The 21068-nt window shown below is 36.1% G+C and overlaps 1 protein-coding gene across 2 annotated transcripts in view; it reads right to left on the bottom strand.

Annotated features, from left to right (window-relative positions):
• Nucleotides 1-1919: 1919 nt before the first annotated feature.
• The window catches only part of slc12a5b (solute carrier family 12 member 5b), a 63347-nt gene continuing 44198 nt past the window's right edge, over nucleotides 1920-21068 (bottom strand). The window contains exons 4-26 of one of the 2 annotated variants that reach the window (XM_030138112.1): nucleotides 20510-20656; nucleotides 18667-18721; nucleotides 18451-18581; nucleotides 17472-17719; nucleotides 17175-17386; nucleotides 15673-15840; nucleotides 14594-14692; nucleotides 14412-14469; nucleotides 14112-14286; nucleotides 13013-13131; nucleotides 12766-12864; nucleotides 10860-10979; nucleotides 9423-9527; nucleotides 8578-8746; nucleotides 8152-8347; nucleotides 7021-7190; nucleotides 6726-6857; nucleotides 6491-6598; nucleotides 5464-5580; nucleotides 5085-5278; nucleotides 4841-4855; nucleotides 4615-4748; nucleotides 1920-2944 (exon numbers count right to left, since the gene is read on the bottom strand). In XM_030138112.1, the coding sequence (XP_029993972.1) occupies nucleotides 2853-2944; nucleotides 4615-4748; nucleotides 4841-4855; nucleotides 5085-5278; nucleotides 5464-5580; nucleotides 6491-6598; nucleotides 6726-6857; nucleotides 7021-7190; nucleotides 8152-8347; nucleotides 8578-8746; nucleotides 9423-9527; nucleotides 10860-10979; nucleotides 12766-12864; nucleotides 13013-13131; nucleotides 14112-14286; nucleotides 14412-14469; nucleotides 14594-14692; nucleotides 15673-15840; nucleotides 17175-17386; nucleotides 17472-17719; nucleotides 18451-18581; nucleotides 18667-18721; nucleotides 20510-20656 (3063 nt within the window). In that variant the 3' untranslated portion in view covers nucleotides 1920-2852. The remainder of the gene's footprint in view (nucleotides 2945-4614; nucleotides 4749-4840; nucleotides 4856-5084; nucleotides 5279-5463; nucleotides 5581-6490; nucleotides 6599-6725; nucleotides 6858-7020; nucleotides 7191-8151; nucleotides 8348-8577; nucleotides 8747-9422; nucleotides 9528-10859; nucleotides 10980-12765; nucleotides 12865-13012; nucleotides 13132-14111; nucleotides 14287-14411; nucleotides 14470-14593; nucleotides 14693-15672; nucleotides 15841-17174; nucleotides 17387-17471; nucleotides 17720-18450; nucleotides 18582-18666; nucleotides 18722-20509; nucleotides 20657-21068) is intronic. The other variant, XM_030138113.1, reaches the window with a different exon arrangement.

Raw genomic sequence — 21068 nt, 5'->3', positions numbered from 1 at the left:
TCAAAAGCAAAATATACAGATTTATAGCGTGGTTTACTTTGTTGTTGTACAGTAGTTTTGCGTCCACACTGTCCAGAATTACAGGAAACACTAATGGTGGTGCAGACATTCACCATAAAGCTTGATATGTGTCTGATGAGCTGAGGTTTTGTGTGTGCTCTTGCACTGACTTGACAGTTAACAATGACAATTTTCATAAAAAGACTGAAGGCTGTTTGCATTGTTCTAGATAGAAATTCTAGTAGAAATTCCAAAGATGTACAAAACTTTGTGCCTCTAAGCGACCAAAAGAAAAACAAAACACTTTTATAAATCATTTTATACAGAAGCTACTAAAACTATATCTACTAACAGCAGAGTTTGTGTTATACCAGGTAAACTGCTTTAAATACTGCTGGTAACCTACTTTGTTGAATAATGTTATAGTTTGGGTTGAAAAAGGTCAAACATATAAGACAAAAACAGTTCACAAGTACATAAGAATGGAACATCTGCTTTACTATATACAAAAAGAAACTCCATATCCATTATATACACATATAAACAACATAGTGGTTTGCAGAATACTCTGGTTTTCATGCATCAGGATGAAGCATTTTTCTTTGCACCTTCAGAAATCCCAACATAAATAACAGGGTTCCTACAAGTTTTTATGAGTAAAATTTAAGACCTTTTAAGACTACTTAGAACAGAATTTAATGCCCATTTCATGACTATACTAGTAAAAATTTGTGACTCCTAGAATTTAGCAAAATGCATTTATTTATTCCAACGCCTGGATTTTCACTGTTCAGAGTCATTTCTCACTGGGGGCTGCAAAGTTAGTAATAATTGGTTCCAAATTTCAGTATAAATTGTCGGGTTGGAACAGGTGGAACTGAGTAGAATAACTTTACTTTCTTTGCAGTTTGGACATTTAACAGAAGCATTTACACACAATACAGCCACCAAGTTTATGGCAACATAACTTAGGACCTACCATATCAAATTCAATACCTTTTAAAGACTTTTTTAAGGTGTTGAATATAGATTTGTAAATTCAAGACTTTTAAAACTTTTTAAGACTCAGTGGGAACCCTGAATAAGAGCCTGACTCCTTGAGGCTTCTCAGTGTCACTTGGCCCCCTTCATTCATATTTGCACACATTCAGTCTGTTGTACCCTGACAAACAGCAGCTGGGTAACCTCAGGGTAACAGTGAAAACTACATATAGCATCATTTATTCATAAATAACTCACTGCAGCTCGTAAAATATCTGCCAAGCTTTAGTTTGCTGTTTCTAAAAACCTCCTATGATTATTTTATATACACTGCTGGTAGGAAAGGATACCTCTTCCAAAGAGTTTATCAAGAGAAAAATACCACACACACATGCAGCTTCAGAGGTGTGAATCCCATCTCATATAACACAAAAAAGGTGCAAGGAAGTTACTTGGATACTTCTGCAAATGCTGGTTAACATTTACGCGGATAATGAAGTCCAACTGTTTCACATTTCCTGTATTTATACTGAGATGATGTGCATTTCTAATTGCATTAACTGGTGATAGAAAAAGTGTCTCTAGTTGGTAACATGCAGTTACCATGCGTAAAATATACTTCACAATATTATGAGTTATGAGACATTGCAGGGGCTTTTACACAATATAAATAAATATAAAATCAGTGATTAAGATATTTACTGTCATGAATAAATCTTTGATCAACATAATTACATTCACCTTAACATTAATACTGATGTGTTGTCATTTTAAGTAATTTTCTTGGAATAAAATTGTTACACTTTAAAATTCACATTAAAACTTTCTCATATTCTCTGTTTTCATTTTAGTATTTATATGCTATATAAACTTTTCTTCATCTTTGCAGTTTGTACAAATCTATTTTACATCTCAAAGGTTTTTCAAATATTTTACAATGAACACAGAAGAGATCCAAGTGTGCTGTTATTAATTAGCAGAGCAAATGCATTTAGTATCTCATTGGGTTTCACTGGTAAACATGGTGATGTAACTCCTGGACTCTGCAGTTATACTTATCAAATAAATGGTGAATATGCAGCATTTAACAAAGTGGTCTCTGTTAAACTCAGTACTGCGGCATAGGGGTTTAAGATTAATCTGAATCACTGTCAAATCCTTTTCTTTTTCTTTTTTTAATTGCATTGTGACAAGAGAGTGATACCAACAAACACGCAGATAAATCCCTGCGATAAAACAATGACACCACTGTAATGTATCGGTTTTCACAGCGGGTGTTTAGAGGGGATCAGCTGCAGCAATAAAGCTTTCTGATTTAATCTGATTTATTTAACAGTGTCTGGATGGATGAGCATGAATTCACTGAACACATATTTTATACCTGCCTGTTTGCTTCCAACTAAACCACTAAAGATAAAATACAAAAATCACAGACAAAGATAGAGGTAAGTGGAGGTATAAATATATAAATAAGATCAGAAATAATCAGAAAAAGGAAAAAAATGAACAAAGTGTACTGTACAATTTATCATATTTGTAGGAACAGAAAAAAAAAAATCACAATTGGTTCAATTTATCAGGACTAAATAAGTGTTTTTCCAACTGTGCTATCAGTGCTAGCCATAAATACGTGTGTGTGCTATCAGCTGACAGGATGAGGACAGAAAGGTGACTGCTGAATCATTATCTAAGTTCTCTTTAAGCTAAACAGACACATATAGGCCCGGATGAGTAGATTACAGGTTGAGTAGTTTACAACATCTGGTGACAGGAGGAGAAAGGGAGCACTTTCCTGGAGCAATGACCCTCTGAAAAGGCAGAGAAGGCAGAGTCTGTCTACATGAAACAAACGGTTCTCCTTTAAACATCCCTCAGGAGTAGATGGTGATGACCTCACGACCCCCTCCTCGAACAAGGAGGACCCGATTGAGGCCTTCAGTGAGCACCTCAAGGAACTCCATGTCTGAGAGGCAATCGGTGAAGGAGATGTAGATGTTTAATGTGACTAAAATGTGCAAAAAAAAAAAGAAGCAATACTATCATTAAATACAGAGATGAAATAAACATAGATTAAGGTTTTTACTTATCATCACTGCAGGGTCTTAACCCTTTAAACCCTAACCCTAAAATGGTCCGTTTGGACTTTTTTTTTTCTTTTTTCTTTTGACTATAAAAAGGTTAGAAAATGTGTTGTGAGTGAGTACGTTTTCCCATTTTTCAGACCACTTAGAACTTTCAAAATCTAGCAGTCATTTACAATTTACTGCATGATATAATTCTGCTTATTCTCCAGCTTCTAGTACAGGCCTGAGTGAAATTACTGTAACGACCCAATAAAGCCTATACAGCGCAATGTCTCAGGTTTCAGAAACTCTTGGAATTTTTCCAATTGCAAAAACGGTGAAAGAGTTACAGCCATTTAAACTGCATATGTGCAGGGTGTGTCAGCGATGACATGTCAGGTTTTAAAGAAATAAAAACATGATTTATCAAGCTGGGAAAGATCCTAAATTTTGATATCCAGATTTAAAAAAGCTGTATCTTGAAAGTGGTTAGAAATAATGACATAGTATAAATGAAAAAAATATTGGGCATGAGTCAAAGTTCATGATGGGAGTAAATTTATTCATCTAATTTGCATATTGTGATGCCATAAGGCGGTGGCCATATTGGATTGCGTAACTTTTAGTAAAACTGAACTTCAAACATATTCAGATGGAAGTTTTCTTTGTGTTTTTTTTTGCCATCTCATATTAAATGGACTTAAACATTAGTAGAAAGTAAAATGCAGTATGTTTTAGTAGCTTTTTAGCCATGATGTTGATATTGATGTAATACAGGGGGGGAATACTGTGATCTGTTGTATAGTCTAATGACTGTGGGAAAAAATGACCTTCCTATATATTGTACTTTATATTGACTGTTGTCATTTTTTATACTGTATGTGGCTTTGGCCGGCCAAGGGACTGTAAATGGAAATTAGCCTTGGCTATAATCTTTTGTATTTACATTTGTAGGCTATGCTCCTTAACCCTTTCAAGCATAGTGGTCATTACAGTGGACAGTTATTCTACAGCTGTTCTCTTGTATATTCATGGATTTTGTTGTTTTAGTTTCATATCAGCTGACACATTTGGCGCTCATGCATCATCCCATACACTGCATTTGATACCATTATTGTAACTTTGCTGTTCTAGATAAACCTGATCTAACATGTCTGAGTGTAAATTAATTCCTTGTTATTGTTAATAGAATGTAATTAACAACAAAAAGTTGTTGTTTTTTTTCTTTTTTTTGCGTATTATCACCATGAAGTGAGTAATGATTAGTAGAGTAAGCTAAAATGTGAGAAAACATCAGATTAGCAGCATTAAAATGTTTTTATTTCACAGTTTTTACACAGTATATCAGTAAATACATGATTCTTTGCTTAAAAAATTAAACGCATGGTGTCTAGCTGAGTGGACATTTTTGCACCTCTATAAAAAAAATGTTCAATTGCATTGTTTTTTTAATGCCTAAAGAAGAATAAAATCACTCAAGAAAAAAATCTTGATAAAGGTTCTCATAATTCATGCATGAAAGGATTAATATGCAATGACCCTGAATGCAAAAAACAAATACAAAGGATACAGTTTTCATCTCCCACACGGTTCCTGGGCGGCCCTGGCATGTTGAGCAGGACAAGCTTTGCCTCCTTTGACTTCTTTGTGATGACCTCATTGAGCCTCAGTGCTGTGTGCATGCGCCTCACATCTGTCTGGTTCCTAAAACAAGAAACACATGATATGTACTCATTAGTAAACCAGTATTTTAGCTCCATATCTCACACTGTATCTCACTAAAAAATAGTACTTACAAATTTTCCCACTCCCTGCGGCATGTTTGGGCAAAAACAGTATTTTGAGAATGATACACAGGACATATACTCAAGCAGAAAGCTGTATTTGCTAATGAAGTTCAAAGGTAAGCACCAAAAACAGCAAGTTTCCCTTCACAAACTGGAACATAGGGGTCAGTGTATACAAATATTTACTTCCAAGCCACGTCCTTGTTTTTGAGTCAAGTGTCATATGTGGTCTCTGAGCTAAAAGGTCACTTACGGTTTCATGTTGAAGAGGTCTTTGCCCGCCTCTGAGGTCCCTGGTGCCAGGGTTCTGCCCTTCGCTGCATCCTTGTTGTCTGTCCAAGCAGCAGCACCCCCTGCTGGTGCAGAAGGGGACGTGGGGCTGGTGGGCGTGGAGGTGATCTTACTGTGGATCAGCTGGACCTGTGTTGGGTTGGAGACAGCCACAGACTGGGTGAAAGAAAGAACAGAGACCTGTCAGTATAGGTAAAGATAAATGTTCACAAATGATCACATCCAGAGACCGAACTGGAGCACAGAAAGAGGACAGAGGTCAATGAGATGTGGAGAGAGTGGAGAAGGAGGTACTGCCAATATCAGGGTTCATTTGCCTAAACATGAAGCATCGGTGTTACCTCTTCTTCCAGTTTTTCTGCCACAGTGACTGCCTCCTCTGTGCTGTGCTGAGAGCGCAAAGCAGGTGGGTGTTTACGCCGAATGGACCCACGGGATGAATCTGTAATGCTCTGGATCTGTTATGATAAAACAAAAAGTAATCAGTTTCATTCCATCTGTAATTTCCCTCTGGAAACTGGACTTATTTTCATCACACAAGTCCAGACACAGACAGCAACAGCCTATTCCCTGCCACAGTGATAATGAAACTGTCACAATTAATCATCAGTGGCCTGCACTGATTGACAGACATGACAGCTTGATATGTTTGGGTAAAGATGTTAAAAATGATATATTAGGTGCTGTATCATGTAGTCTTATGTTTTTGAGTTGCATTTAACATATGATATAAGGCAGGGGTGTCAAACGCATTTTAGTTTAGGGGCCACATCCAGTCCAATTTGATCTCAAACAGGCTGGACCAGTAAAATAATAACATAATAACCTATGAATAATAACTCAACATTTTTGTCTTTGTTTTAGTGTTAAAAAAGTAAATGAGGCTACATTATGAAAATGTGAATAACCTGAACAACCAAATACAACCTGAAATTTCTTAAGAAAAATAAGTGTAATTTCAACAATATCATGTCTCAGCTTATTAACACAATTTCACAGATCTCAGTGGATCTACAAATGCTCAAAACATTTAGTAACAGTTATTAAATTGTTGTTCATATTTGTTCAGGTTATTTACATTTTTTTTAAATGAAAGGATAGTTTGTAAATGTATGTTTCACTTTTTTACTTTTTCACATTAAACTGAGAATACATTTGGATTTGTCATTACTTATAGGTTATTATGCTATTATTTCACTTGAGATCCCATTAGGCTGTATGTGGCCCCTAAAATAAAATGAATTCAACACCCTTGATGTTTAATGTCTTCAGTGTAACTTTTGCACTTCACAAATTCATCCCACGGGCTGGTTCTGGCCTGCGGGCTGTATGTTTGACATCCCTGATATAAGGCTTTCTGTGGTTTACCTCTCTCTCCATCTCGTTCTTGGTCAGATGCATCTGTTTGATGATCTGTGAACGCTGCTCCATTATCAGTGTCTTCTCGTATGTGTAGGCTGAGATGTCACTGTCAAGCTTTAAGAGAAAATGACATTTCAATATGTTATATAGTATGGATAAAATATTTACTTAACAAAGTGAACAAAACCCTCCTGTCTGGCAGATGAGAGTGTGAAGATTATGTGTCAGCAATGTTTCTCACCATCTCCACCACTTCCACCTCAGCACTGATTCGAAGGTGATACAGGAAGGTGATGAGGTCTTTCTTCATTTGGATGCTATTGTCATCCATCTGAGCCACAGTGAAAATGCGTATCTTGCACTTCCTCCAGACCTGTGTGACAAACAGGAACATTAACAAATAATCAGACAAGTCAACAGACACATCTTGATTTTTTAAATGTCTCATGTTTTCCTTTATCTTTCATTAATATAGATTTTGCAGAAATGGAGACAGATTCCATCTCATAATGTCATAAAAAACGGTTTCATCTCACCTTATGCTGTCGCAGCAGGAAGGGCAGGAGCATCAGCATGCCTCCATCATGGACAATCCACCACACATCTATATGACCTTCAGTAAATCGCTCTCCATTTGATGGGTAGCTAGAGATGTTCTTAGGAACCAATAAAGCCAGACTGGCGATGGTCGTCTCCCTTACTATCTCTGCAGAATGAAAGGAGAAACTCTTTTACTATTACATTGAGATAAAGAAACCTGTGAGATAGTTGTTTCAGCTGTTTCTCTTCACAGTCAACAGTGAAGAAGAATCCATAGAATCCATAGAATCCATACCCTGTTACATTTGCACTGCTTACCTTGTTTACACTGTTACATTTGCAGATTTTTATACTACTTTTAAATTCTTAAATCCTATCCTTTTATAAAGTATATCTCTAATTTGCACATACTTCGATTGCACACTACTTTATATCTTATATTTTTCTAATACATGCCTGTGTCTTATTGTGTTGTTACTTAGATGTAAGTGAACTGTTGCTGGCAGAGAACACCTGCAATTTCATTGCACAACTGGTATAATGACAATAAAGCCTATTCTATTCTATTCTATTCTATTCTATTCTATTCTATTCTATTCTATTCTATTCTATTCTATTCTAAAAACTCTAGGTTGTCCAGAGGACTATATTTACTGTGTAAAAAATTTTGAAACTGTGTTATTGGTTAGAGCAGGGGTGTCAAACTCCAATCCTTGAGGGCCGGTATCCTGCATGTTTTAGATTTTTACCCTCTTCCATCACACCTGGAAGCCATTTAATCATTATCAGGCTTCTGCAGAGCTTGATGATGAGCTGATCATTAATTGAACCAGGTGTGTTGGAAGAGGGAAACATCTAAAACATGGAGAATTACCAGTCCTTGAGGACTGGAGTTTGACACCCCTGGATTAGAGTATACATTCAAAATATATTTACTCAAACGTCATTAAAACAAAAAAACCAAGAACCAAATAAATAAATAAATAAATAAATAAATAAATAAATAAATACATAAATAAATAAATAAATAAATAAATAAATAAATAAATAAAAATAAAAAATAAAATAAAATAAAATAAAAAGATGTCAGTCATATGTGTCCTCTTTATCAGTAGTTGACGACTTACCGATAAAGTTTCTAAACTGCTGGTGGTACTCTGGCTGTTTCCAGTTTCGGGGCCAGCTGACCATCACTGTGTTGTGTTTCAGACCTCCCAGACCTCCTACCTGGATAAGGTGGGAGGTCCCATCTCTCAGATTGGAGGAGATGACCACCTGTGAGAAGCCTTTCACCTTCTCTGTCTCCATCAGCTTACGTAAAGACTGCACACACAAACAAAAGGCAAAGGTTCAGGTTGCTCACACACTGTTTTCAAGTGTGCATTACCCTCCTGAGACCCAGGAAAGTAAAAGTCTTGGCTTTTTTTTTTTTTTTTTTTTTAACATTAAAAAATTGTAAAGTATAGTAAAGCTGTGGAACTCTTGTCCCCTACAGAGGACAAAATCCATTGCTGAGTCTGAAGAAGTTACAGAGAAAAACCAACAGGACTGACCTGATCTGCCTTCTGGGACTCATTGTAATTATCAAGGAAGGTTCCATGAACAGAGGTGCCAACGATGGTCAAACCTTTCCCTGCTTTCAGCTGATTGGTCAGAGACAGCAGACGCGGCTGCTCTACGTTCTGCTCAGCGTCCATACTCACCAGAACCAGGATCTGAGGTCTGACATGAAGCAAAGTGACAACAGAGAGACTTATTTCAAGAGAGATTGAGATGAGCTTCAGTTACTTTATCATGTTTTGTTAAAAATAAAAATCTAGTTAAATTAGTTTCATTTACATCAGAAGAGATGTGATCTTAAAACCAGTATCTGCATGGCTTGAATATAATACTGTCTAATCTAATCTAATCTAATCTAATCTAATCTAATCTAATCTAATCTAATCTAATCTATTTATTGTCAATGTAATAAGTACAATGAAATTTAAAAGTGCCATCCGATCTGTACATCATATATAAAACCTACTATGAACATCCAGTTAAAAGGAGCTAAAATAAATAGGTAAAAAAACAAAAACAAAAACAACCAAAATCCCATCATTCATACACAAGCATAAATCCTATTATTGCACTGATCCTTTTAAAACATATTGCACATCAGATGTGTTTTTTCTGTAGTGAGTGTTGTGACTGCTGTTGACTACTTTTGAATAACTTTGGAGAACTGACCCTTCTATCCACTAAGATCGGTTGAACATTTATTTCACCTTTATTTAACCAGGTAAGTTAGTCGAGAACTGATTCTCATTTTCAAAAACGACCTGGACATATACTCACACATTCACACCTATGGATAATTTAGATGAACCAATTAACCTACTAGACTGAACAGACTGACCTCCAGTTCTTGGTGTGCGGGGGTCCTTCCTCCAGCCTCATGAGAGCAAAGCGGGCGGCACTGAGAGAGATCCCTCGAATCCCATCACCCCACTCCTTCTCAGCTCTGTTAATATAAAACATTAAGGTCTTTGGATGCTATTCTAGACAAACAAAACTGTCTTCAAATTTCAGATGGATGGATGTTTGTTGTGCAAACCAATAAAATTTAGCTTTCATGATTTGGTTAAAACATTGTGGACCTATATCATATCTGAAGATGTTATTTTACATCCTATGATTTACTTTATGTGAACTCAGTACTATTACAATAGTACTAATACAAAGTTCTAATGACCCACTTCCTATCTCAAAGTAACTGCTTGGATTCAGGAGAAGCAGATGATGAGTAACACTGATTGTTATATTAGAAGCTATGATATAGAATTTGCATCCATTTTTAATTACAGTTTACAAAATGCTAATTAACTTAATATGATAAATATTTTTCAGACACCTGTGTCTGAAAAATACTGATGATCAATTTTTATAACATGGTTATTGTGGTTAGATATTTACACTGAGGTTTATTAGCATTACTACATGAATCTCCTTTTTCTTATTTGACAGTGACAACAGACAGAGACAGGAAATGGGGGTAAAGGAAGTATGGACATTAAAACTGAAAACTGAATCTGCCTCTGAATCAAATCATCCCAAAAATCTCTCTTTTTTTTTTTTTTTTTTTAATTTTTTTTTTTATGTCTGTCACATTTATTATCCCGCCCCTGAAGGGGAGGCAACAGGTATTGATGGTGGTTCAGTTTGTTTGTTAACACTCTAGCAGCAAAACTATCGATTGAATTCATTCCATATTGGGTTTATAGATTGCCAGTGACCCAGAATAGATCTGAGTATATTTTAGGAAAAGTAGGTCAAAGTTCACATTTTTTAGGAATTTATAAAATCTTTTTTTCCCCTTTTTTATAATGGGCCAAATTTCAAATGTCTGTAGCAGCAAAACTATTGGCTGAATTCATACCAAAGTCATATCAAAGTTCACATTTTTTAGGAATTTTTATTTTTGTTTTTTCTCTCATTAATTATAATGGGTAAAATTTCACATCTATAACATCAATTTTGTTTCAATTTACTTCAAACTTGGCACATATATAGAGGCAATTGATATGCTGATATCAGTACGCACATAGACATGATGACATCAGCTGGATCCATGTCAAAATAAGCTACAATATGTGTGAGGGGCGGGGTTTGTTGTGCCTGGCACCACTTGTTTTATAAGTTTGTTCATGTGAAAACTGTGCAATTCAAATGGACAGAAAATAAAAAGGCTATTAAATCATATGACTCTTAAATATTAGACCTATAACAAAAGGAAGATTTAAGACCAGCTGGATACTTCTGGTCTAAATCTTAGTCTGCCATGATGGTTACTTACCCACAGAATTCAATGTATTTGTAGATGCAGGTGGCGATGCCCATGGCGACGATGGCGTAATACCAGGAGCAGATGAACATAAGCGACAGGCACAGACTCATCCCCAGGAACGACAGAGCCCTGCACAGGGACAGGACATCCCATGATTGATCAAACTAGGAATTCTTGCCTTCACACCACTGGCCGGAACATGCCAGTATCACAGCTTTGTATTTATTTACTTCTGCTGAGTTTTCCTGATGTAACACTGGTGCAAAAACTATGGTTAACCCATGAAGACCCAAACAGCCACTGGCAACCAAGACCATCGATCGATCTAAACTGTTTAATACCTGTTGATCCACTAATTCTATCAATACATGTAAGGAATTGATTTAAAATACAGTTTGTCATCTTTTCATGGTCATTAGATATGGCCCAGTTGGACATTCAGAGGCTCCATAGTTACCGTGGAAACACCGTCATCTTCTACAATATTGATTCACCAGTGAAACCCATGGAGGGATTACTGACAGTGGATGGCGACACTTGGTTTATGTTCAGTTAATGACAGATTTTACTGAAAAAGTCACTTTTTCTTCAGTTTTCTCTGTTTCTCACATAATAGCCTTTGAATTTACTCTGAGCTTTAATGAACATCTACATGATCAGTGAATTAAATATAGAAAATACATGATTTACACGGAAAAAACTATAATATAAAATAATAATATAATATAAATATAAACTATAACTAAAAATAAAAAGGATAATATCACAATAAATGGTGATAAAACACTTAAGATAGGTTAAATATCGAGAAGAAATCATTTGGGAAGTCCCACAAAAGTAGTACTGGGTCTTTATGGGTTCCATTTTTATCTCTTCACAAATTTATCTGCACATTTTTACCTGCAATATAAGACAATAAGGCTTTGTTTTTCAGTCATAAAGTTTCTTCGGTAAGACTTTACTTGAAGGTCTAGTTTATAATGCATTAAGCGCACAATCATAAGACATTATAATGCATTTATAATGCATTATAAAAGTCATTACAACAATTTATGATAGTCTAAAACAACTTATACCAAGGTTAATAAAGTATTATAAGTGTAGGCCTAATGTATTATAAATTCAGCTTTCATAATGTTTTATACATCCATACCAAAGTGACAAGTGTTTGTAGGAAAAATCTCAAGTCCCGGGTTACATAACATATTATAACCATCCTAACTGTAGCCTGTTATAAAGACACAGAGAACTGCTCTGACATGTAGTTTCTGAAACTGAATAAGGCCTTATAAACATCAATAATAAGTTACAGGATGACTGATGATATTATAACAAAAGTATGATGACGTATGAGCAGTATCTGCTGGCTCTAAGTAAAGTGTAAGTCAAAAATTATACATCAAAGTGTTCTTAATAACTCTTTATTTTGCAAAAACAAAACATTAAAAGAACAGAGATAGTGAATAGAAGTGTTACATGTAGCTTTATACACAAATAAAAAATAATGTGGCAGCTCTAAATCTTTGTTAATTCAAACACACACTTTTCTTTTTAATGAATATGAAATCCCTAAAATAGATGGGTATAGGGACCAGTGACAAAACCTAACATAGGTTCCTCACCTAAAAAAATAAATTCCGCCACACTGCTTTGGTATGGAGGTACAAAACATTATGAAAGCTGAATTTATAATACATTATGCTTACACTTATAATCCTTTATTAACCTTGGTATAAGTTGTTGTACATGATCATAAACTGTTGTAATGACTTTTATAATGCATTATAAATGCATTATAATGTCTTATGAATGTGCGCTTAATGCATTATAAACTAGACCTTCAAGTAAAGTGTTACCGTTTCTTCTTCTACACAGCAGCTAAATCAAACTTAAACACATTTGTACATAAGTTTACCAGTGATAAAACTTGAAGCGTGGCCTCCAGTTTGGTGTCCTCAGTAAAGTCTGCAGGGCACAAGCGAGATTCACAAACATGTAGCACATCAAAAAGAACCTGAAGGGAAACAGACAAATAAAAGGAGGTCAAGAGAAAGAGAATAAGAGGGCAAAGACAGCTGAGACTTGAAATGGTTCACCAATCAACTGTGGGCCTGTACATCTGTGATCACACCATAGGAGTGGGTACTTTACAGTGTACTCACATGGAGAGGATGGGTGCCACTGAATCCAGGGAGGCGATGATGATACCAATCTCACAGATGCTAGCTGTGAGGAGAAGGGCCCAGGTGGGTTCTCCATTCGCTTTGCCATGCCCAAACACCTACAGCAACACATCAAATCACTTTTCACAGCACGTTTTTCGAACAGACTGTGCTAAATAAATTAAATTTAGGGCTTAACAAAAGCGCACAATGATGCAGTTATAACAGAATTAATGAGCTGATACATAAGGTACAGTCAAAAGAGTCTAAAAAAAGTATCTGGTTTTACAGTAGAGAAGTATATTCACTGTTATTTAAATCCTTTTTTGCATTAATTTTAGTAGCATAATATTAGTTATTATAAAGCAATTTCAATTCTACAACAACTAGGCCAGTAAATTTCTAATACTGACATATTGAACTGATGAATTAGTTATAGGTAACACCCCACTTTAAGCAGTAATTAGCAGGTTAGTGGAGGAAGAGTTAATGTTCTTGTGGAAGTAGAAAAATAAATCATAAAATATAGGTCACCAATGACAAAAAAAAAACAAAACAAAAACATCCATAGACATAAGTTAGTGAATGTTATTCAATAAATATTTTCATCAGTGTATTCAGAACACATCACTCTAATAATAAACTGAACTTCACACACAAAATTAGACTTGCAAAACTACCTGTTTCCATTTAACACACATTGTTCAGTGAAAATGGTGTGTTTTAGTTCTATATAACATTTCAGTTCTGATGTTTTAATTCTTGGGTTTTTGACCCTATTTATTGTCACTGTTTGTAAATCCATATTTTACTCACTCATGGTCATATTTGCGCTGCATCTTACTTATAACTAGATGTGATCCTACAATTAAATGTCTGTTTCATCGTGGCTTGGACTAATACTGCATATATTTATTAATACGTCTGTCAGAGGTCTAACACCAGGTTGGAACTAGAAGAAAATGCAGTTCAAAATGCTGTATTTAGAGGATTCATTAAAGAGACAATATGCAAGTAATATGAGCACAAATAAGAATGTAATGAATGGTGAGTATGTTTGTAATATACTGTATTAACTACAGATGTACTTTGTACTTACTCTGAGAAATGGAATGATGCCGTCTCTAGAAATGGCCTGTAGGAGACGTGGAGCTCCAGTCAGACTCTGCAGACCTGCACCACAGGTTGAAAAAAAGGATCCAAACACAATGACCCATGGAGACGGCCATGCCAAAGTACCAATCACTAGGTTACCGTTGACGCCTTCACCAAACCTGTGAAGAAAAGGGAAGATTAATGCATCTAGAGGGGATGGAATATGCCTCAGATCGCATTTTTTTTTTTTTTTTTTTTTTTTTTTTTTTTAGCTAAAACTCCCATAAACTGCACAAAAACTCACTTGTCTCTAAGGACTACCCCTTCTATACAGGCTCCAAACAGCACCACACAGGACATGTCTGAGATAGAACTGTCAGGGAATTCTTTTGATGCTTTATAGGGAACATGGTCACAACATACAAGATCTTATCAAAGTGTTCACAACCGGCTTCTTCCTATTCATCTCAGCTTGTTAAAGGATACAGACAGTGGAGGTTGTGGTAATGGCTGCAATGGTGCCAATGGGGATCGACTTCTGAGCGTCACGCAGGTCCCCAGAGCGGTTGGAACCTGCCATGATACCTGAAAAAGATGGATAATAGAGCCAACAGGGGGTTTGCACTCTTAAAGACATTACAATATTTTCCTCTAACCTGTTTTTTATGCATTGCATGCTCTTTGCTTCATGTTTCTAGGTATCATCCTTTATTTATAATAACCAAATACAGCAATGTAAAATACTTGATTACTGCATGAAAAACTCTGCTTCCATCAAGATGTATTAGACACAAAATACAGTTGTATATATTGTATAGTATTGTGTGTAAGCAGCACAGAGCTACTTTGAACCACTATACTAATACTGCTACTATTACTACTACTATATCCATTTTTGTATATAGGCACATTTAATAAATAGTGCTGTTAACAATTCACATACTTGTGAAATATGAAGTCATTACACACTATATATTAATTTGGGTGTAATGTGTTTGTTATATTATCCATTTGCTAAAATCTTTATTTTAAAAGCAAATAACTAAGCTGTAAGACAAAAGTAGAACAAATGTACAATGTTTGCCTCTGTGGTAAAGTGGAATAGGATTACATGCAAATACTTAATAGAAGTATGTCAAATATGTACATCGTATTTAACCTCCTGAGACCCAGGAAATGTCAGCAAAGTACAAGCTTTTTTTGTTTTTTATTAAATAAGTGCCTATATTGGAAACATCATGATGCAACAGTTTTTTCAGGTGCAGTTTTAAAAATTGTTATGGAATGTCCTTTGTGGTGGACAGTTTTCTTTTCTTTTTTTTTGTATAAAGTTGTGAAACTCTTGTCCAGAAATGTGGACAGAAAACTCATAGCTGGGTCTTAGGAGGTTAAGTAAATTCATTTACTGTCCACTACTGAATCTAGACTACAAACTAGATTAATCTCATTACTAAAGACTTAAATACTGAAAGCCACATAGGATTTATATGAATGAGAACAAAAGCATCAAACATAAATTCATTAGAGCTCTATTTTTACCATATTTCCCATCTGCAGTTACTGACCTGTGACAGAGGGGAAGTAAATCCCCACCAGCAGAGTGAAAAAGCTGGTGATGTCAGCCAGGACGTAGCGGTTGGTGCTGGTTGTTGAACTGTCTGGATCAGCCTCAGATACAAACCCACGCTTCTCCAGGATCATTCCTTTTTCAAGGTAGTTACCAAAAAGGTTTTCTGAGGGACAGGTGAGAATAGATGAAGACAAGGTCAGTGTGAAAGGTGCATTGGTCCTTCTGGAGGAAAATGTGTGTAATAATGTTCATTAATAAATCAACATCCATTTGTATTTGTATTGTGTTAATGACTTCATATGACAGGGACAGTGCTCACTGATCAACAAAAATATAAGAAATTGTAATGTCAGAGGTTTAGAATTAGCCAACAGGGCTCATTTTCACCTGTTGTTCCTGTTAAATAATTAGCCGAAAGAACAGAAACAATCTAGAAAACAAAGAAAATGACACAAATAATACAAAGCCACAACAGACAAACCCCTTCTGGACAAAATACACTTTACATGAAGGGAAAGAAATACGGGAACAGTCTACCATTCACAGCCCCACCTTCAAAACTCAACTCAAACAGTGGCTAAAAGCAAACCAGTCTTGTAATCCTTTTTAACCTTTAACCTTTTAATGTGTTGTATTTTTAATGTGTTGCACTTTCATTGTGTTGTTCTTTTATTGTTCTATTTGTATGTTTTAAATGTGATATTTTCTGTCACTTGCCAAGGCGCTATGGATGAACATTAGCATTTTTGCTATAATCCGGCACATTTACATTTAATGTTGTTTAATACAGATGTTCATTAATGTGCACTGTCCCTACCAAATAAAGTTATATATATATATGTCGAGGCCCAAAACGGAATCTGGCCCGATTCAGAATCGGGCCGGCCCAGAATGGAATTCTATTCTAGGCCGGCCTAGAATGGAATCCTGCTGCTATAATGTTATTTTTATACCATGTTTAATGCAAATGATCTAAATTATTACAAAAATCAATACATGGAATTTGCAAATATGTGAAAAAAAAATGAAACAAACAACATTTTAATTGTAAACTATAATACACTTTATTTACAAATAGAACCTAGTGGTACTCCCCACCAATATATGGTACAGTGAAATCGGCTGAAATTGACAATAGTTACTCAAGGTATGTAAGACCGAAAATGTAAAATTATGACAAATTATGGAATTATGGATCATTTGCATTAAACATGGTATAAAAATAACATTATAGCAGCAGGATTCCATTCTAGGCCGGCCTAGAATAGAATTACATTCTGGGCCGGCCCGATTCTGAATCGGTCCAGATTCCATTTTGGGCCTCGACATATATATATATATATATATATATATATATATATATATATATATAAAAATTAAAATACAATGGGGAAAAAAAAACATTAAAATGCAGTGCATTGCAGGTGCCAATCCATATTGCATGTAACAATTCTAGCACCAGATAACTGAATACAAATCATAAATAAAAACATGTACCTGCTAGGATGCCACTCGTGACACCAGGGATACCCTGGATCTCTGTAACATTATTGTTGGTGAAATATTCATCACAGGTGGCATTGAGGGAGTCGGAATCACAGAAGGACCTCCACAGTTTGGTGGTGATGGTCTCATTGTCAATTTCAATAAACTTTGCACAAATGTCATAACCTTTAGAGACAAGAGTCCGGTTTCCCAGGAGGCAGACACTGTAAAGAAAGTAAACAATCACAGAAACATGATCAGACTGAACCTAAAGTGGAACCTTCATAGGTGAATGGGTGGGTGACTTACGGGAAGACCGGGGGGTCGATGGCTGTCTTGATGACTCCAGCATAAACAGCCACGATGGAGAGGATGACACAAGCAAGGAAGACCAGCGCCAACTTATTGACATATTTGACTCCGACAAACACCACCAGTGCCATGAGGCTCAGTACCATGGTGCCATAGACACGCATGTTGTTGAGGAGCGCAGCCTCCGCCTCCGGCCCCTCCAGGCCTTCGAGTTTGAAGATAGCTGCCTGAGGAACAATGTAAATCTGAAGGATAGACAGGGAAGGAGAGAAAGGTAGGCAGGGGTGTTAAAAAAGACATATAGAACACGAAACTACCAAAGCTTTAAAGCCACACTGTGTAGAACTCAGAGGCATCTAATAGTGAGGCCACAGATTGAATCCAACCTTCACCTAAACCTGCTCTTTTGAACATCCAGGACTGATCTTCTGAGACTAAAAATTGAGCTCTTTTCATTGGGTCGTCAAGTGACACAGTAAAATACGTAAAATTTATATTTATATCTAATATCTAAGTTATTTTTTCCTATTTCAAAGTTTTTCAGAACTGTACCTTTTCTTGCAAACATAGTCCTGAAATTATGTGCCACATTCTCACTTGTGTGCATATGATTATATTATGCTCTTTACACGAGACGAACATGTGCATTTACTCCATACAAAGTCAGTTAAATATTCTGTTTCACCATCAGTAGTACACAATAAACTAGAACAGATTGAATTTTGCGGTTACAGGAAACAGTATTGTCACACAAGCCCAGAACAAATCAGGTTTGTGGTACAGATCAAGTGGAGAAAGACCTCCTCCCTCTCCTCTGTGGACATAAAGGGCTCATTCTAATCTATCAAAAACACAACGGTTGTTATTTCTAGCCTAATTCGCATTCATGAAACTTATTCCATATCTGCCTGTAGAGCCTCCTAAATCCTACACATTGCACCTTTAAATGTGTTGTTTTATAGTCACAATTTCTTACCAGTAAAATTTCAATACATCCAAGTATATACATGGCACCTGCAAATGTGGTGCCCAGGTAGAAGCAGATCCCAACAGCTCCACCAAACTCGGGTCCCAAAGAGCGTGAGATCATGTAATATGACCCTCCGGCTGTGAGTTAGAAGTAGACAGGAGAGTCAGTGCAGTTTTCTGTCAGATAGAAGCAAACGTTGCATCCCCTCCGATGTCCACTCACCTGGTACAACTCCATTGGTGGCTATGGCACTCATGGAGATGGCCGTGAGCATGGTCTGAGTAAAGCAGGACACAAACAGAGGACTGTGTGAGGCAGCAGGTGGGTATGTCAAATTAAATATGACTAACAGTGAGGTCTTAATGAAGAGAGGAACACATCCAGCAGCAGTGAAGCCTGACTCATCGGGTCGTGTTGGACTGCTCAGATGTCAGCGTACAGTTCAGTACATGGATGGTTAGAGGCACTCTGTCTCTTAAGAATCACAGTTTATTACAGCCTGATGTAGAAAGTCACTGAACTACTCAAACTTAACCCATAAAGACCCAGTGCTTCTTTTGTGCCGCTTCCAAAATTGTTTTTCTCCATACTTGACTTTTCTTAAGTGACTTATCACCATTTGTTATAATATTATCTTCTGTATTTTGTGTTATTTTCATTATAAATCATGTATTTTCTTCATTTAATTCACTGATCATGTAGATCTTCGGAAAAGCTCATATTAAAATTGAGGGTTATAGTATCAAAAACAGAGAAAACTGAGGAAAAAGTGACTTTTTCAGTCTAATCTATCATTAACTGAACATAAACCACGCGTGTCCATCCACTGTCATTGATCCAACTCCATGGGTTTTACTGGTGAATCAGTGTTGTAGAAGATGACAGTGTTTCCACGGTATCTACGGAGCCTCTGAACGTCCAAATGGGTCATATCTGATGACCATGAAAACACGGCAAACTGTATTTTACACCAATTATTTACATGTATTGATAGGGTTAGTGGATCAACAGGTATTAAACAGTTTAGATCAGTAGATGGTTTATGTCAACAGCAGATGTTTGGGTCTTTATGAGTTAATGCTGTACTTAACTCTCAATATATCATATTATAATAGTGATAAATAACTTAGGAAATGTTAAATGTAGAGAAGAATATATTGCCACAGTAAAATTAATAAAATAACATATTAGCCTATAAATAATGTCAACTCTAAACTTTTCTCTTTTTTAGAGCAAAAAAAAAAAAATACAGTTACTGTATGAAAAGGTACCATTTAAAAAATGCAAATAACAAGAACAACGATGAAGAACCTGAAATTTCTACTAGAAAAGATTAGCATGGTTTGCAGTTTCAAAGCTGTTTTGATGAGCAGGCTTTCATGAAACCATTCTAGTGTGTTAGCATATTAGCATATTAGCACCACCCAGTTCATCCACCATTTCAATAAAAGAACATTGTAGAAAAAAACAAAAAAACAAAACACTTGGGAAAATTTTTCAAAGCGTCCACACATTTGAAAGTGAATCGTGTGTATAGGTCAGGTTGTGTATTTTGTGTTTGTGACCATTCCTAAACATCTGTAATGAGAGCAACAATCCAAGACTCAAAATAAACATCACAAAAGTCTAAATAATATCCACTCTATATTTGTCAGAACCAACAGATTATGTCTGTTTTTTTCTCTTTTTGCACAATTTACAGTATTCTGCAACTAAAATAATGAGTTATGTGGATGGTTGATGTAAATCATTAATAATCACAGTTGCAGACAGCGTGACAGATTCCAACTCTAAAAGGCTGGGGGGTGTTTACTGGCTTAATGCCTCTTGCCAGGATTTACGATGTCACCTTCAGCATCTGTGCAATGCAAATTAAAATTACAGCCTGTTGTATACTGTAACAGACTGAAGGTTAATCACCCAGTTAATTGTGTATGTGTGTGTTGAAGAAGATTGATTTAACCTTGCGGATGACTACAGCGCTATTCTACAGTATAAATTTAATAGCTTTACTTTAATGAAGCCTCTGTTTTCATGGTTTCTGTTGCATAAAGCACCAACTCACCGTGGAACAACACATAAAGACGATTATGAAGGAGCCAAAAACACCGCCAATTCCCACCATCCAGGTCATCCTCAAGAAGAGGATCACCCCAAAAATATTCTGGATACACGGTAAATACACTCCCATCAGAGTACCCAGCTGAGGCGCCTGCAGACAACAAAACAACCAAAGGACATGAATCATAAGACACTCTTTTCCTCTTACTTAAACTTTGCAGATTCAGTATGAGTCAAAATGGGAGTTAACGTCTGGGAGTTTCTAAAACCCAGTCTCCCATTGAAAGCATAACGATCAGTCCTTCATTAGAAACAAAGGGTTTATTCTTTCCAAGCAGAAAGAGATGGTGATCCTGTTGAGAGGCTCTTTGTTTTGTTGAAATGGGATATTTACTCTCAACATGCTTTCAAAGAAGAAGTAGGAAGATAAAACTCTTGTCTTTCTTTTCTTTCAGCAGCTCAGTCACTTTAATGACTGAGGTGTCTTTGCTGCATTGACTGAGCTCGACATGCATCAGTCTATTAATCTAAATCTATTCACACAAGAATTATAGGCAGCTTTT

The sequence above is a fragment of the Sphaeramia orbicularis genome, chromosome 7, assembly GCF_902148855.1.
Source record: "Sphaeramia orbicularis chromosome 7, fSphaOr1.1, whole genome shotgun sequence".
NCBI lineage: Eukaryota > Metazoa > Chordata > Actinopteri > Kurtiformes > Apogonidae > Sphaeramia > Sphaeramia orbicularis.
The sequence above is the reverse complement of the archived record's forward strand: the minus strand, read 5'-3'. Positions and strand labels throughout refer to the sequence as shown.